The sequence below is a fragment of the Neofelis nebulosa genome, chromosome 6, assembly GCF_028018385.1.
Source record: "Neofelis nebulosa isolate mNeoNeb1 chromosome 6, mNeoNeb1.pri, whole genome shotgun sequence".
NCBI classification, from domain to species: Eukaryota; Metazoa; Chordata; class Mammalia; order Carnivora; family Felidae; genus Neofelis; species Neofelis nebulosa.
The window spans coordinates 14,960,604-14,979,160 of NC_080787.1; the positions used below are offsets into that span (position 1 = coordinate 14,960,604).

The 18,557-nt window shown below is 42.7% G+C and overlaps 1 protein-coding gene across 9 annotated transcripts in view; it reads left to right on the forward strand.

The window, feature by feature from the left end:
- The window catches only part of KIF13A (kinesin family member 13A), a 220,889-nt gene that overhangs the window by 105,467 nt on the left and 96,865 nt on the right, over nt 1-18,557 (forward strand). For all 9 annotated transcript variants that reach the window (XM_058732899.1, XM_058732901.1, XM_058732903.1 and 6 more), the window contains one exon: nt 9,340-9,400. In XM_058732899.1, coding sequence (XP_058588882.1) covers nt 9,340-9,400 — 61 coding nt within the window. The remainder of the gene's footprint in view (nt 1-9,339; nt 9,401-18,557) is intronic.

Genomic DNA, 18,557 nt, shown 5'->3' on the forward strand with positions numbered 1-18,557 from the left:
GAGCGTGAATTCCCCGAGACCAGGGGCATTGCCTCATCAGCCCGTTGGTGCACAGCAGACGCCGCTGGCTTGCGTTGAGTCTTTACGCAAAATCTGGCTTTGACATCTTCCCAGTCAGTCAGGCAATATTGACTGTGTGAGTCAAGACGTCGTCTGGTGTGCACATCTAGGCATAGATAAAGAAAATGATTAATCTCTGCAAAAAGGGAACCGTTACTCGACAGCGTTTTAATGGGAAAGTAGTGTCTGCTGGTAGAAGTCACGAGTAATAGGGGTGACCATCATGGTACTTCCTGATGCACAGGAGCAGATATGTTCTCATGCAGGGCTTGAGTTGGTGCTGGCAAAGCCGCTTTTGCAAACAGCGGTGGTTGGAGATGGTTCTGGGGATCAGACAGGCTTCAATGACCAGCTTTCCTTTCCACTTCAGGACAGCCTCTTCAAGATGAACGACATCTAACTCTTCTTTTTTTTTTTTTTTTTTTTTTTGACTCTTCACATCTCTGACTTAGGAGAAAGAAATGAAGGGGAAGAGTGTCAAAACTTGACACTAAAAGGAAGATTTCAACATGACCTGAACTGTATAGGGCTTTAATTTGGGGAGGGGGTCTGACTCAATTCTCATAACGGTGTGGTGAAATGCGAACAGATTTGGCACTTGTCTTTCAGATTAACTGTGGTCTTTGAACTTGACAAAATTGAATATTGGCAAGCCAGTACTTCTAAAGCTAGAGAAATGGGGGTTGGTGAAGAGATCTCAGGCGCAGTTTCAAAGTTAGGTAGTTGCCACAACAGGCTGTTAATGGCAGCTGGGGCTGCACATGTGAACAGCGGATTGATTGTGCAAAGAGAGGAGGGTGACCGTATAGAACGAGAGAAGGGAAACACACCTCTTCATGCAAAGGAGAGCTCATCCACATGGAGTGGAGTTCTTTTCCCCCAAGGGAAGCCCTTTAGATTCTGGATTTGGGAGGTAGGAAGTAGTGTGCTTTGCATTGATGCTTTTGTTAACAGAACTCAAGAAACTATAGCAACTCTTCCCCTGATGGCCGTGGGGATCTTTGTTGCCTTTTCACTTTGCTTTCTTAATTTGATTAAGCGAATCGAGCTATCACACCATCTACTACATCTGTACCTGTAGGAAATAAGGAAATGAATCCGCACAGCCCCTGGCTCAGGGGAGGTCGCGGCTCAATGAGACTGTGGAACACCGGACTGTGCATGGTACACAGTAAACACTCCACAAGCGGTAGGGCTACTATCTGGGGAGAGAAGCTGGCTCTTAGATGCCATTAATACTGGTAACAGAGCTGCCGATACAGAGTCACTGTTTCACACCAGGCATTGTATTGGTAGGTATTTGCTTAAATCCTCACAATCCTAATTGAATGTAAAATATGCACGTATATAGGTAGAGAATGTATTAGAGAGGTATAGCTTTTCACTAAGCCAGCACAGAGGAAGGAGGGTGAGGAAACACTGGAGGAGGTGACCTTTGGACAGGACTTGAAGAACGCGTTGTAGATCACCGGGCAGAGGTGAGGAGAGAAAGATAGCTGCTGGAAGGAGGGATTCCCTCACAGGTCTCCATTCTCTTTTCCTCCTTTTGCCTGTGGACTTCCCACTGTGCTTAATATGCCTGGAGGATTCCTTGGTCATGGGTGGAAACTCTCAGAGCTGAAGATCTGGGTAACTCTGGACAGAATAGATGACTAGGGGTGCTTGGTCAACTAATGTCTGTAGGGTGACCCTAGTCCTGTTACTTCCACAGTTGAATGAAAACAGAGGCTTTGACAAGGTACCACTGTGGTGTCTCCTAGGGTCACAGTAACCAGTCAGTGTGTGCCGTTTTAAGCAGCCATCTACATGAAAACAGATTTACAAGACCATTTAATTAAAAGGTACTTTACCAAGAAGTTGCTTTACGGAGCAAATTCTCAGATTTTTTGTTTGTTTGTTTGGTGGAATTATGGACAAGAAAAACATTAGGAAAACCAAAGTCTTGGCCTCTAAGAATTAGTAATTTAGCAGAACAAAGGGAATCTCTATCACACGCATATTACCGCCCCCCTCCACACAGATTAGAAATTCACAGCAATGAGTATCCTTAAGAGTTTTATAAAGAAGTAACATTTGAGATGTCATTGAAAGATTAAAAAAATTTTTTTAACGTTTTATTCATTTTTTGAGAGACAGAGAGAGACAGAGTGTGAGCGGGGAAGGGCCAGAGAGAGAAGAAGACACAGAATCCAAAGCAGGCTCCAGGCTCCAAGCTGTCAGCACAGAGCCCGATGTGGGACCCGACCCCACAAACCATGAGATCATGACCTGAGCTGAAGTCAGACACTTAACCCACTGAGCCACCCAGGCGGCCCTGAAAGATTGTAATTTGGAGAAATTGAAACAGAGTGGGCTTTCCTCATTGTGTCAGAAATCTGATCTATATGTTTAGAAATATTTGTTTATGTACAATTATCTTGAGATAAGTTGGGGTTCCGTAAAAGTGATTTTGGGGGCTCCTGGGTGCCTCAGTTGGTTAAGCATCCAACTCTTGATTTTCACTCAGGTCATGAAATCACGGTTTATGGGATCGAGCCCCGTGTCAGGCTCTGTGCTGACAGTGCGGAGCATGTTTGGGATTCTCTCTCTCCCTCTCTCTGCCCCTCCCCAGTTTGTTCATCCCCCCCCCCCCGCCTTTCAAAAATAAATAAGTGTAAAAGAATATAATTTAAGTAATTTTGGGGGGAAAAATGTCCCTTTTGTCCCAAGGATAATTGTTTCATGTTTTGTTATTTTTATCCAGACTATTTGCAACCAGAGGACAAACAACATGCCTAATACATAATTGAGTTCCCTGTAGTACCTGAAATTGAGAGGGGTGGCAAATAGGTATTTGTGATTGCTGTGGGGATCAAACATCATGTAGTTGGAGAACTTCTCGGTGAATCCACACCGAGGATGAACGGAAGGTAGTTGCTTTGCACGGACCTGCGTGTTTGGTTTCCAGGGGTCAGGAAAATGATGACAGATCATGTTTCTTAGGATGCTAATGCCTTCTGGTTCTTCAAGGACACAGAAGATTCTTGCATTTTTAAAAATTGAATTTTGCTGAAATGCCATCAGAGCTAGAACTTTTAGGTAGGACTGGAGTTTGACTGTGTTGCGTCCTGTGCCTGCATCCTGGAACTCCTTTGCCTCGGAATATATACCACTCAGCACATTTGCCTTATTAAAAACAGCTTGTCGTAACTTTACTAGATGTTCAGTGGTTCACAAAGATGCAAAGCTAACATTTTTAAGAGAGCAATGAAGGTGGAACAGATGTGAACAGCAAGCTGCAGGGAATTAAATGTCAGTATGAGTTTTACAAGTTGCAAATGAGGAGGAAGGAGTGGGATTCTGAGAAGGTAGAGTAAAATTTTCTTGGAAACAACAAAGACAATGGCTTTCAGGGTTGGAAACAACTGGACAGCATCTGTCCTCTTGGCTCTTTATCAAATTGAAGGCTCTTGGAAGGTGTGGGTGCTTTCACAAAAAATGCTCACCATGTGGGTTGGCGTTGACAAGACCAGAAATTTACACTTGGTTTCCAAATTTGATTTATCGTTTTAGTCAGTTGTATGCATCAAGAAGTCCCCCACCCCCACACCGCAGTTACGATGCTAGGGCCTTCTTGATGAATAGAGGAAATAAGCATTCGGGAATTTTATTTCATTTTATTTTTGTTTAACATAATTTATTGTCAAATTGGCTAACATACAGTGTATACAGTGTGCTCTTGGTTTTGGGGGTAGATTCCATGGTTCATCACTTACGTACATCACCCAGTGCTCATCCCAACAAGTGCCCTCCTCTATGCCTGTCACCCACTTTTCCCTCTACCAACCCCCATCAACCCTCAGATTGTTCTCTGTATTTAAGAGAGATGGAGGGTTTGCCGCCCTCCATCTCTGTGTGTAACTATTTTTTTCCCCTTCCCCTCCCCCATGGTCTTCTGTTAAGTTTCTCAAGATCCACATATGAGTGAAAACATATGATATCTGTCTTTCTCTGGTTGACTTATTTCATTTAGCATAATACCCTCCAGTTCCATCCACGTTGCTGCAAATGGTATGATTTTATTCTTTCTCATTGCCAAGTAGTATTCCATTGTGTATATAAACCACATCTTCTTTATCCATTCATCAGTTGAGGGACATGTAGGCTCTTTCCATAATTTGCTATTGTTGAAAATGCTGCTATAAACATAGGGGTACATGTGCCCCTATGAATCAGCACTCCTGTATAAGCATTTGGGAATTTTATTGAAAGGAATTCAAAGTCTTAAGTAACATATTTCTCAAATACATTGTGTTGGCTTTGAGAAACATGACTTTCTTTTTAATTTGAAATGGTCAGTTTTCAAGAAATAGCTCTCAAGAAGATGGTTTTGATATCTCTTTTGAAATGTCAGTAGATTTTGTTTTGTTTTTTAATGTTTACTTATTTTTGAGAGAGACAGAGAGAGAGTGAGCAGGGTAGGATAGAGAGAGAGGGAGACACAGAATCCGAAGCAGGCTCCAGGCTCTGAGTTGTCAGCACAGAGCCCGACATGGGGCTTGAACTCACGAACCCGGAGAGCATGACCTGAGCCAAAATCGAATACTTAACCAACTGTACCACTAAGGTGCCCCGAAATGTCAGTAGATTTTGTATTGGAAAATCAAAAGGACCAAAGGAAATCATGTCCCCTTTTGTTACAAACCTTTTGTGATGAAATTATACTTAAATCTGGCCATGAAAAGAAGGCTAATAGTTTGTGAATATAGGATTAAGAAGATTACAAGGGAAATTATTGGGCTACATAAAACAAATTAGTTTGAACATCCTTGAACCTGTTTTCGTAACAGTCATAAGAAATAATTGTTTTAGCAACAAATAATTAGTCTAATCTCTGTACAAACTACAAAGTATACATGATGTGGCCATACCTGTTATCCACCTGAACCACAGCATAATGGTGTCAAAGGGGACCCTGGTGCTCATCTCGGGACCATATTGTATTTTTAACCATTTTTAACCTCAAAAACATGCATATGAAAGTAATAAAATATCCAAAAATATATCTTGCCGTTGAACTTCTGCTTACTCTTACTGGTTCTCACATCTCTTCTGTGTTTGTGTCTGCATTCCAACTCCTGCTTCTGGTATTATGTGGATTTACTGAAAAAATACTCTCTAGAATGGCCACTCTGGATGAGATCCTGACCCAGGTGGTGAGAGGTACATGAGACATAGTCCCTGTCCACAAGGAGCTCATGGTTTAAAGTGGCAGTAGGACCCACACAGAAGAGCTACTAAGTGCTGTAGAAATTCATAGGAGGGACGATTGCTTGTAGCCTGCTTTAAAGAAAAAAATTATAACAAGAATTTTTCTGTCCACTTGCTTTGAGCTTTAGGGAAATCCCTCAGGTGTCTAGGCGTCAATTTTCTTTTTTTTTTTTTTTTTAATTTTTTTTTTAACGTTTATTTATTTTTGGGACAGAGAGAGACAGAGCATGAACGGGGGAGGGGCAGAGAGAGAGGGAGACACAGAATAGGAAGCAGGCTCCAGGCTCTGAGCCATCAGCCCAGAGCCCGACGCGGGGCTCGAACTCACGGACAGTGAGATCGTGACCTGAGCTGAAGTCGGGTGCTCAACCGACTGAGCCACCCAGGCGCCCCTAGGCGTCAATTTTCTTTTTTAAAAAACTTTTTAAATGTTTATTTTTGAAGGAGAGAGAGACAGAGTGTCAGCAGGGGAGGGTCACAGAGAGAGTGGGAGACACAGAATCTGAAGCAGGCTCCAGACTCTGAGCTGTCAGCACAGAGCCCGGCATGGGGCTTGAACTCACGAACCCGGAGATCATGACCTGAGCCGAAGTCAGACACTTAACCCCAGGCACCCCTGGGCGTCAACTTTCTTTTAAAAAAAATTTTTTTTAATGTTTATTTATTTTTGAGACAGAGAGAGACAGAGCATGAACGGGGGAGGGTCAGAGAGAGAGGGAGACACAGAATCTGAAACAGGCTCCAGGCTCTGAGCTGTCAGCACAGAACCCGACGCGGGGCTCGAACCCACGAACCACGAGATCATGACCTGAGCCGAAGTCGAATGCTTAACCGACTGAGCCACCCAGGCGCCCCCTTAATGGTAAATATTTGCTAAAATAATAACCTGTACTCCATGACTGGATGGGGGATGGCCATTGTAAATGTCTGTCATCCAAGGTTTTGAAATTCGAGACCTAATTCAGATGAGGGAATTCTATTATTTTTGGCCAACAAAGAGCAGTCACATCCACCAGTACTATCATGGGCCTTTTCTCCTCTGCAGGTTTTTGCTGTTGTTTGTTTGCTTCCTTTTAAACCTCCTCTGCAGGGTTTGAATTTTAGAAGGCAAATGGTTAAAATGAAAAAATTTTTTTATCTTCCTCTTTGTGAGCAAAACCAACTTTATTAACCGCTAAAAATGGAAGTTGGCACAGAATTTGGGATGATTATTACTGAGAGGTAGACCCTCAAATTTGGGGTGGATTTAATTAAAAAAAATTTTTTTTCGAGTGTATATTCATTTTTGAGCGAGCAGAGTGTGAGCTGGGGAGGGGCAGAGAGAGAGGGGGAGACAGAATCCGAAACAGGCTCCAGGCTCTGAACTGTCAGCACAGAACCCGACTCGGGGCTGGAACTCACTGACCTCAAGATCATGACCTGAGCCGAAGTCAGATACATAACCAACTGAGCACCCCCCCAGGCGCTCCTGCGTAGATTTCATTTTATTTCAAGTCGCATTACACTTCCCTAGCCTTCTTGCCCCGTATGCAGAGTAGCAAATGGTTAAAAATAAGTTTGGGTACGAAAAATCAACATATGCGGAATAATGATTGTTTCCCTGTATTAGAGCAGCTACTAAGAGGAATTCATTGAGACTCTAGAGGAAAATAACGAGTATACATCAAAATTGGAAAACAACCTCTGTTGGCCATTTAACGTAAGGAGAGTTGACTTAGGTCAAAAGGAAGGGAAAAATGTCCTGAAAATGGAAGTTAAGTGTTACAAGATGCCATTAAAGGGAGGTTATGGAACCTCCTTTTCTAGAAATGTTTAAAAACAAGACAGATCATCATGTCTCAGGAGAAGTGTTGAAGTTCAGTCCTGCCCAGAGGCAGGAAGATTAACTGGTTTTCTCCTGTGTGGTCTCTCAAGTCATCGGAAGAGCCCTTGAATGTAGTAAATATCCCACACTCTGTTGGCTGAAACTAGTGTTCATTTTAACCTTGGTTACTGTAAGGCCAGAATGAATAGTGTGTATAAGTAACAAAATAGAATTTGGATTTGAGATTGATGGTGTGAGTGTTGTGCATTGTATATGCCTGAATCGGTTGTAAAAGCATGAAAGTGTATGTAGTACTGAAACTCTTCAGAGCATAACTTATCTTTTTACGATTTAGAAAGTACCTGCTTTCTTGCAAGGTCTCGGTATCATTAATCACTCAATAAATTATTACAAATAACCGCTGTGAAAACTCTAGGATACAAGTGTGAATTGGGTATGGTTCCTGCCTTCAAGGAACTTAGTCGACCAATGGAGGTAAACCATATGCAAGGATCATATACATGATTAATGAAAAACAGATCAGTGGTGTCAGAGTTGTGAGAAACCGGATTAAACAGCATTGTAAGATTTCAGAGAGGAGAGATAATTCTTTTGGATTTAAACAATAAATATTTCCTGGAAGAAAAATGTATTGAATTGGGCCTTAAGAAATACAAAGCATTTTGGGGGCACCTGGGTGCTTGAGTGTCCAACTCTTTCAGCTCAGGTCATGATCCCAGGGTCATGGGATTGAGCCCTGAGTTGGGCTCTGCACTGAGCATGGGCCTGCTTGAGATTCTCTCTCTCTCTCTCTCTCTCTGTCTCTCTCTCTCGTCTCTTCTCCCTCTCTCTCCCTACCTCTCCTTCACACGTTCTCTCTCTCTCAAAAAAAAAAAAAAAAAGAAGAAGAAGAAGAAGCATTTTGAAGGGTGTAAATGAAGAGGAAAACAAGGACAGGGGTGGAATTGTTCCTACTGATTCCAAGGTACAGACAAGTTCAGCAGAAGCATAAGGAAGTTAGGGGGCATGGACTGGAAATGCCTCTTTGCAGCCAGTCTCAATGCCAGCTCACAGAGTTTGGGTTCTGCTTGTTCAGTGCTTACAATCCCTAGGAAATGATTAAGCATTAAAGGGTTCCTGTCTGTGGGAGGTCTGTAAATTGCTGTTTGGACTGCAGGGGGGGGGTGGGGGGGGGTGGGGAGGGAAGCTGTAGCCGGGAGCCCAGAAAAGTGGCTACTGGGTCCTCTGGGCCAGAGTTTGCTAAGGGGGTATGCTGAGAAACAATAGTGTCAAGGCATGCTCATAGGCATTACTTAAGAAAGGGTCTCTTCACTAAAATTAATTGGAGTAATAAAGTTAAGCAATTAAATGGGTTTCTTTGCTGAATAACTTTTCAGAGCCTTTAATATTGAGAATTGCATTGAGGATCTCAAATAGTGTGAAATTTCCAACACAATTTAATTGTTTTTTCATGGAATATCTCCTAAAATTACTGTTTTTGGATCATGCTTCGGGGAACATTGCCCTGTGCATCTGCTAATGACAGCTGGAACACGAGTGATGGTAATATGCATGGAAGTTGTGATTGGATGAGATTCCAAATGGGAGAAGCATCAGCCTTTCCCGATACATAGTAGTCATTTGGTAACTCTACAGAAATGCACCCAAGAGTGAGTTATCGGTTTGTTAGCAAGACTTGGCCCAAGATGGCACGCTGAAACAGGGAACAGAGTCCAAGGTGGAAATGTGGGGTGTTTGGAGCTTTAGCTACAAATGGTGGCATCATGGAAAGCTGGAAGGAAGTGGTTCCAATGCAAGTTGATCACTTGAGAAACCATGGGAAGTTGTTACTTGAGAAGCCATGGGAATCTAGCCAATGGCTTTAGCAGTTGCAGAAACTGTGGACTTGGGTGAGAAGTCATTGTTTTTTTCTTACTAAATGTATTGTCTTTTTTTTTTTTTTTTTTTTTTTTTTTTGGTTAAGATAGCTGGCTGTTTGCATTCTGGATGAATAGCCTATTCATATGCAATGGACACTAATCCAGTAAGATAACCATCAGTGTAGTCCAAAAGAAACTTTAGGATTAATAAAGCATTAAACCTATAGCGTTTATTGTCTTCATCAGACAGTAATAGGGATCCTCTTCTTCATCGTGAATTCTTTTTTGCAGTTTGATATACTCCTAGAAGTTTACTAATCTTTAATATTTTCTTCTTTCCTTCAGGTATTTGCCTTCGATTATTGCTTTTGGTCCATGGATGAATCTAACACTACAAAATATGCTGGTAAGTTGACTCTCTCTTCACTTGATTTTTGGGTCTCAGGACTCTTCGTCTGTTTTCTTTCCTCTAGAATTCTGTTTTTCCCATAAAATTCACACTCATTCTTTCCAATTCCAGCATGTGGGCTTTGAAGTCAACAAGGTTTATTTCAGGATCGGACTCTGCCACTAACTTGCTAAGAAGTCATGGGTGTGTTTTGTTTTGTTTTTTAAGCCTCGGGTTTTTCACCTGTGAAGGATGTTAGTATCTCCAGAGGTGTTCCATCAGTTAGAAATAATGGGGAACCACCTCAAGCCAGAGATGCTAGCTGTTGTGATGATCATGTGAAGAAGAGGTTTAATGTGCCGTGTCTTTCCTCGTCACCAGCACTGTGGGAATTCATCTCTCCACCAATACAAGGAAAGCAGAGATGCTGTTGGTGTCCAGGACCCGCTCACGTCCTGAATGTTCTTACAGTCATTGGTGATATGAACTCCACGTTCCTCAGGGAAACATGGCCTCCCAGCCTCACATTTTGCTAGTGTTCTTTCCTTGAGGCATTTCATTCCTAGTCCATCGAAGATAGATGACTACTAATTTTTAATTTTTTAACAATGTTTATTTATTTATTTTTGAGAGAGAGAGAGAGAGAGAGAGAGAGAGAGAAATTGTAAACAGGGGAGGGGCAGAGACAGGGAGAGAGAATCCCAAGCAGGCTCCACCCTATCAGCTCAGAGTCCAGTGTAGAACTCAAGCTCATGAGCCATGAGATCATGACCTGAGCTGAAATCAAGAGTCAGACACTTGACCCACTGAGCCACCCAGGAGCCCCTGATTCCTACTCTTTTGATTGTGTCCCCATTGTTTATTTAGTCTTAATGAGTGTGTTCTCCTCATCTCTACTTATAGGACCATCAGCTGAATGACTTTCTCATTTACTTTTTTTTTTTAATGTTTATTTATTTTGAGAGGTGAGGGGTGTAGAAAGAGAGAAACAGAGAATCCCAAGCAGGCCCCATGCTATCAGCACAAAGCCCAATGCGGGGCTCAAACCCACAAAACGTAAGAGCATGATTCGAGCTGAAACCAAGAGTCCTGTCAGACACTTAACTGACTGAGCCACCTAGGTGTCCCTTTATCATTTACTTTTTTTTTTTTTTTTTTTAACGTTAATTTATTTTTGAGAGAGAGAGACAAGGTATGAGTCAGGGAGGGGCAGAGAGAGAGGGAGACACAGAATCTCAAGCAGGCTTCAGGCTCCAAGCTGGGGCCCAATGCGGGGCTCGAACTCACGAACCATGAAATCATGACCTGAGCCAAAGTTGGATGTTCAATGGACTGGGCCATCCAGGTGCCCCTAGTGATAGCCTTTTCCTCACCACATATAGCAAACTTGTTGAGAAATTATTTGCCATATAATTTTTTCAAAAGTGAACAGTCTGGGGGCGCCTGGGTGGCTGAGTCGGTTAAGCGGCCAACTTCAGCTCAGGTCATGATCTCTCAGTCTGTGAGTTCGAGCCCCACGTCGGACTCTGTGCTGACAGCTCAGAGCCTGGAGCCTGTTTCGGATTCTGTGTCTCCCTCTCTCTGACCCTCCCCTGTTCATGCTCTGTCTCTCTCTGTCTCAAAAATAAAATAAACGTTAAAAAAAATTAAAAAAAAAAAAAAAAAAGTGAACAGTCTGGAACTACGAAAATTTCTTCAGTTGCTCCCAGTGGGTAAATTTGCCTTTCTTTTCAAACATCATTCCTACACCTGTAGCAAATGTATTCCATTAAAGTGAATAATCACTTCTGAATGTTGGTTGTAATTAATTTGTTTTTTATTGGCCCATTAGGACTTTAGACAAATTCTGCTGAGTCTAACATAGTCTGCCTTGAGTATTAGCACAGTGATTGTGTGTGTGTGTGTGTGTGTGCTTTTGGATTTAAATAAACTACCGAAGTAATACATTTCCACTCAAACAGAAACATGAGGACAAATGCTGTGGCTATAAAAAGCCCAAACTTTGTTCAGCCGATGTTATTCAAGATATAGGCAGATAAACGAGAAAGAATGAGATCCTGCCATTTGCAGCAACATGGATGGAACTGGAGGGTCTTATGCTGAGGGAAATAAGTCAGTCAGAGAAGGACAGATATATGTTTTCACTCATGTGGATCTTGAGAAACTTAACAGAAGACCATGGGGGAGGCGGAAGGGGAAAATAGTTACAGAGTGGGAGGGAGGCAAGCCACAAGAGACTCTTAAATACAGAGAACAAACTGAGGGTGGATGGGAGGTGGGGGAGAGGGGAAAGTGGGTGATGGGCATTGAGGAGGGCACCTGTTGGGATAAGTACTGGGTGTTATATGTAAGCCAGTTTGACAATAAATTATATTTTAAAAAAAAGATACAGCCAGATATATCTTCCTGACTTAGAACTCCTCCCTTGCAATTCTCAGATACTTTCAAGGACTCCTCACAACTTACAGATAAAATCTATACTCCTTGAACTACATTTAGGGTCCTTTATTCCATAGCCTCAGTCTACCTTCCTCCCCTTCTTCTCCATGACTCCCCACCACCAATTCTGTGTCCCCAGCCCAGTGCTGTGGTTCCTCTTATATAACCCAGGGAGCCAGAAGGTCTCAGTTCCTCAAGTGTTTATGAAATCCCTACTGTGTGTGCAGCCTCAGAAGCCCTGGAGAATCAAAAAGTTAGGTGGAAAGCAAAGGACTGCATAACAACGGTAAACATTTTGAGAGAATATTTAGTTAACTGTTTCACACATTTTAAGTGGAATGGAAAACTCAAGGAAGGGCAAAATCTGGAAGGGCTGAACAGTTGCCTGGGAAGGCATCTTAGGGGAGAAAGGACCAAAACTGGGCAGGAAAGTGAAGCTCCATAGGTGTAGCAAAAGCCAGCATAGAGGGTTTCTAGATAAGAGAAGCAACATGGCGTCAAGGAGGGCACAGGGACTTCAAAGTCAGACCTGAGTTTAAGTCTTAGGACCGCTGCCTTGGCTCTCTTCTTTAATCTCTGAGCCACAGTTTCTTTTCTATAAAATGGGAAATATGGCGACGATATGCGTCTCATATGTTGTTGTAACTCAATGCACTGACCAGTGGAAGGTGCCCATCAGTGACACCTCATTTGGCTTTTCCGTGAGTGAAGACGGAGAAGTTGGAGTGAGCATAGTGTAAACACTTGTCTTAACAGAAGGTGTGTCGTGGGGGGAAGCAGTGCGAGACCTATTTGTACTTGCTGACTGAGGCCAGATAATAGAAAATTAAACTGAGTTTAGTTTAGACTGATTATTGGTTTAGACTGATACAGTAAGAAAAAAACCAAAAAACAAGGACTATTGGGGTGACATGGTTAAAATAATCCTTAAGGGAGGCTGTCTTTCTTTGTCCTATCTTCTAGAATCACATCCACTCTTATTGCCCAAGAGACCATTCTAGTCTTCTGCAATATATCACTCATATCCCTGAATACAGGACAAACTTTTTTTTAAAATGGGAAATAATTTTATTCAGTTCAGATGATAAAATTCAAATGTGAAACTAAAGATTTCTGGAGCTCCGCATTACAAATTAGTATGTTCAGAAATATTTAAAAAGATAAGAATGATTTTTAAACATACTGATAGTCTAAAGTTTACCACTTCTGGTCTGCATGATCACATCAAATAGCGGGTTCCATTGAATGGATTCTCTCGGCTCACAGAGCAATGTCTGTTTACAAAATTCAGAGAGACATTCTCTTGTTCTTTGGATGGTCGTATTATTGTACAAATACAGTGACCACCTTAGCAAAAAGTAAAATTCTTGCCAACTGTTCTCAGATTTGTTTGCACTCATAATTTGCCCACTAAGTACATTACTGGTAGATTAGTTGATGGGTTTCATACTAACTTGATTTCCTTTCTCTTCATTAAAAAAGAATTCACAATTCCTTCTTAATTGTGAATAGAAACATTAAGATAGAAGGCATTGATTCTCTGATGAGAAATAGAGGAAATGCAGAAGGGGAAGCACAGATTTCCTGAAACCGACCTATTTGTCAGGCTCAGTGAATAATGGCATCATTGATACTGACTGAGAGCTCTCAAGGCAGCTCTCAGAACTTAGGTTGAGGAGAGGGGAGGAGGAGGGGAGGGAGAGAGGAAAAGACCAAAAGCACTGGGTTTGAGAGAACAACCAGAGGCAAGGGCGTTAGGTCTCATGTGGTATGTCAGATTGTTCTGTTTTACTGTTTGTTAAAAGTGACAGCAACACCCTTCACTCTCAGGCTTTGCGGCATAGAAATGCATAAGTATGTAGTGTGTCTAATGGCCATGGCAGCCGGCTATTGCAGTGCTAGAAGGAAGAATGTGGGCTCCTGTCCCCCCAGACTGCCCAGGTTCCAATCCTGGCCTCACCGCCTTCGACCTATAAGGCCCGGTGAGCCACTGAATCTCACTGCACTCGTGTTAAATGAGGACAATAATCATTCCCATCTCATAGGGTTGATTTGAGGACCAAATGACCTGTTTGTGGAAAGTACTGAAGCCAGTGCTTGGCACATAGGAGAAGCTCACTTAATATTTATGGTCTTTATCGTGGTCACATGGTGGAAGTCGTAAGGATAATAGCATCAGCCCTGTGGAAAGAAAATGCGTTGTGCTGGGATTGACCAGACCTGGTTTTGCCACAAGCCGCTCACCTTGGGGGATCTGTTTCCTCATCTGTGGAAGGAGGAGATAGGGCCCAGGGTGATCTCAGATCCCCTCTAGCTCTCTGATAAAACATGAATCAGACATTTTGTGCTGGTCACACAGCTGTCCCAGTGGACTTTTCAGAGGCAAGTCAAAGACTCGTTTGTTAAGCGGTTTGCATTGCATTGAATCAGGCTTTGAGACGTTTTACATTTTAACTGTATTATTTATTATAACTTTTGGGGTAGGTAGGCACAATAATGCTTGTGTGGCAGATTATTCTGAGTCTTTAAAGCAAACACTCTTGTGCCAGAACTAAGAAAAAAACAAAACAAAACAGAAGTAATCTGCAGAATTGGGCCCCCAAACCTTGGTATATTTCTACATAAATTCTTATCTTCCTCTACTCTTCACCCATATATACATGCACATAGACATAAAACCACAGTTAGGACTATAAAGTTATTGTAGTGAATACTGACAGGTAATCAGCCTTTGTAAATGTTTAAATCACTACTGTTTGTAATTAAGGCCTCAACAATGAATCCATCCATGTTTCGTCACTGCCTAAAATGTACCATGTTGGTAAATAACAGTGACTGCCCCTTTATTTCAGTTTTCTTCCTAGTGAGGGAATATTTTTCACAGACCTATTTTTCTATAAATTTTCATGCCAGAAATAAAAACCAGTCTGGTGAGGGCACCTGGCTGGGTCAGTCGGTACAGCATTCAACTGTTGATCTAGGGGTTGTAAATTCGAGCCCCACGTTGGGTGTAGAGATTACTTAAAAAATAAAATCTTTGAGGGGTGCCTGGGTGGCTCAGTCGGTTGAGCGTCTGACTTCAGCTCAGGTCATGATCTCACAGCTTGTGGGTTCGAGCCCCGCGTTGGTTGGGCTCTGTGCTGACAGCTCGGAGCCTGGAGCCTGCTTCATATTCTGTGCTTCCCCCTCTCTCTGCCCCTCCCCTGCTCATGCTGTGTCTCTCTCTGTCTCAAAAATAAATAAAACATTAAATAAATAAATAAATAAATAAATAAATAAGTAAGTAAGTAAGTAAGTAAAATCTTTGCGGTGCCTGCTTGGCTCAGTCAGTTAAACGTCATTCTTGGTTTCAACTCAGGTCATAATCTCATCGTTCGTGAATTCGAGGTCCGCATTGGGCTCTGTGCTGACAGTGTGGACCCTGCTTGGGATTCTCTTTCTTCCTCTCTCTCTGCCCCTCCTGTGTGCGCTCTCTCTCTCTCTCTCTCTCTCTCTCTCTCTGTCTCAAAATAAATAAATAAATTAACTAATTAACTTAAAAAAAATCCTTAAAAAATAAAAATAAAAACCAGTCTGGTGGTGGCATATCTGGGATCAATGTGGACATGAGCATTTCCTGGCCCAGAGCTTCTAAACTATTGACTTAGAAATTATATAACAATCCTCACCATATGGCACGTTGCTCCAACTTGCTGTGGCCATGTGTTTTCAGGCATTGTTAACACCCTGCAGTTCAGGAGAAAGGTTCTGTGATGCTTGTTCTGCTAGCGTAGCTTTGTGCTGTGAGCATCTGAGCCGTGAGCTCGGCTGTGGGGCAAGCCGCTGTGTTGGATTCTGTTCCCATGGTATGGGACATTCTATGTGCTCAGAGGTAGAGATGATTTCTCTTTCACACTGTTCAACTGAAGCAAGAACAGGGACGAGACAAAACAATTTACATTCTAAAAGCCAGCAGTAGCCGAAATAGAACCAATATTTTAGCAAAGTTCCAAAAATACTTGTTTCAGTGTGCTGAGTTGGTTCATTCTTTCACTATTCAAGCATACAAGAAGCACTCAGCAAGTACCTTGCACAATATACATATTCAGTAATTGTTGGCTATTAGGTTTATCAAAACCATAGACATTTTCCCTGTAGTTGTGAGAAGCAGTAGTGGTCGATTCTTTGAAAAATTTGGTAAAGTAGAGAGTCATTATAAATGATGCATGCCATCTTAAAAGACACATAGGAAACAGTCTGAATGCAGAGTTCTTCTAGATTTTTCTTTTTTCTTTTATGGCCCTTTGCAAATTGTCTTACCTGTACCTCATTTGACAATTCTTTTGGTGACTAGCCCTCATCAAGTTGCTCCCTTAAGTGCCCAACTTAGCTTTCTTAGAATCAGCAACTCTCTTTTTACATTTGTTAATAAAATTATGTAACTACAGAGAAGTACAATGACATAAACCAGTTTAGGAGCAGACACAGCTGACCCTTTGTGAGAACATAGCTCAGCTGGCAGGGGTCCTGAGCACAGCCTAGCAGCTGGGGTGGTTTAGGGTAGAGGGGGCATGCCTTTGTACTGTTTTACAGATGGAACAGAATGTCAGTTAATTCAGAAAGCTGGGTAAGTGCAGGTCAGTTAAGACAAACTTTTTTTTTTTTTTTTATCACAAGAATCTTTAATGTTGACTTTGAAGTTTACTCATGGTGGGGTTGTATTTGTGTTTGGTAAAGTGTGCCAAGTGCCCACACTGGAACTGTTTCAGTTCATGTCCCTGCACTGCACACAGTGTTTCCTGTACCCCGTGAGGTCACAGGGGCCTTGACTTTTCTCTTGGGTAGGCCAGCCTTACTGGTAGAGAAAAAGCTTTCTGAAATAAACGAACTAAACTAATATTGTTAGATTTTTTAAAAAGAGAGAGTGTGTGAGTGTGCATTTGTGTGTTTGTACGAGTGTGTATGTTGTGAGTGTGTATGTTGTGTGTATGTTTGAATATATGTATGTGTATACATGTGTGTGAGTGTCTGGTGTGGGTGTGTAAGTGTGTTTGTGTGTGTGTGTGTGCATGCGTGTGTATTTTTCTCCTACCTGTACTCCTGTATTGTTAGTGTTTATTTATTCTTGAGAAACAGAGATAGAGTGTTAATAGAGGAGGTGCAGAGAGAGGAAGAGACACAGAATCTGAAGCAGGCCTAGGCTCTGAGCTGTCAGCACAGAGCCCAACACGGGGCTTGAACCCGTGAACTGTGAGATCATGACCTGATCTGAGGTCGGATGCTTAAATGATTGAGCCACCCAGGCGCCCCCTATTTTTTTTTAAAGTAGGTTCTCTCCCAATGTGGGGCTTGAACTCATGCCCCTGAGATCAAGAGTCACACGCTCTACCAGCTGAGCCAGCTAGGCGCCCCTCTACTCCTCCTTTTTAAAAAATATTTTTTTTACATTTATTTATTTATTTTTGAGAGGCAGAGACAGAGCACAAGTGGGGGAGGGGCGGAGAGACAGGGGGAGACACAGAATCCGAAGCAGACTCCAGACTCTGAGCTGTCAGCACAGAGCCCCATGCGGGCTCGAACTCACAAACCGTGAGATCATGACCTGAGCCGAAGTCGGACGCTTAACCGATGGAGCCACCCAGGTGCCCCTCTCTACTCCTATTCTTCAATCCCACCCAGCCCCACCTTCTAACAGGCTTTCCTTTCTTCATCCCTGTCTATTCCTTACTTACTTGTACCCAGAGACATCATTTAGCATAGTGCAGGCTATTTAGGGAGGTGGATAATAATCACAATAGACAGTACACTTCTGAGCACTAGGTTCCCAGCACTGTGCCCACCCCTCTACCTGCGGTGGGTCATTTAATTGTCATGTAGTCAATCGTGTTGAAACTATTACTGTCCCTGTTTTACAGATGAGAAAACTGAGGTTGTTCTTGGAGGTCCTCCTACCTGTGAGAGAGCTGAAAAGCAATTGTAAAGATAGATTTGAGGGGCACCTGGGTGGCGCAGTCGGTTAAGCGTCCGACTTCAGCCAGGTCGCGATCTCGTGGTCCGTGAGTTCGAGCCCCGCGTCAGGCTCTGGGCTGATGGCTCGGAGCCTGGAGCCTGTTTCCGATTCTGTGTCTCCCTCTCTCTCTGCCCCTCCCCCGTTCATGCTCTGTCTCTCTCTGTCCCAAAAATAAATAAAAAACGTTGAAAAAAAAAAAAAAGATAGATTTGAGTCAGTGACAATTACATGTGAAGGTTTTATGGATTCTCCTGTAATTCCGGGCTATCCTCTCTTCTCTGACATCCCCCAAAAGTGGCTGTATGCCGAAATCACGTTGCAGTCCTCTGGCTTGGAACCCGGCCAGGAATAATTCTAATAGTGTTCTCCCTCCTGTCAGATGTTCTCTGGAGTCCCGAATGCTTATGTTTGGTTTGGGCTTTATTTTAATCTCCCCTCACGTGCTGTCAATATTGTGCTCCCCACAGTCCAGGAGGGATTTGGGGTCAGGCCTACTCCTGTACCAGAGAGAATATATCAGACAGAAATGAGGAACACTTTCTTTCTCAGCAGATGGTTTATGTGAAAACACCCTACAAAATAACTCAAAATACATTCTCTGTCAGACTGTCCTCACGCATAAGGTGGCTTAGTTTCTCCTTCCATCCTGGGCACCGATGCCTGACCATCCCCTTGGGTGAGTCAGCCACCTTATCTGCCAACAAAAAAGCAGCCGAGGTTCACTGCCAGCTCATGACTCGTCCCAGC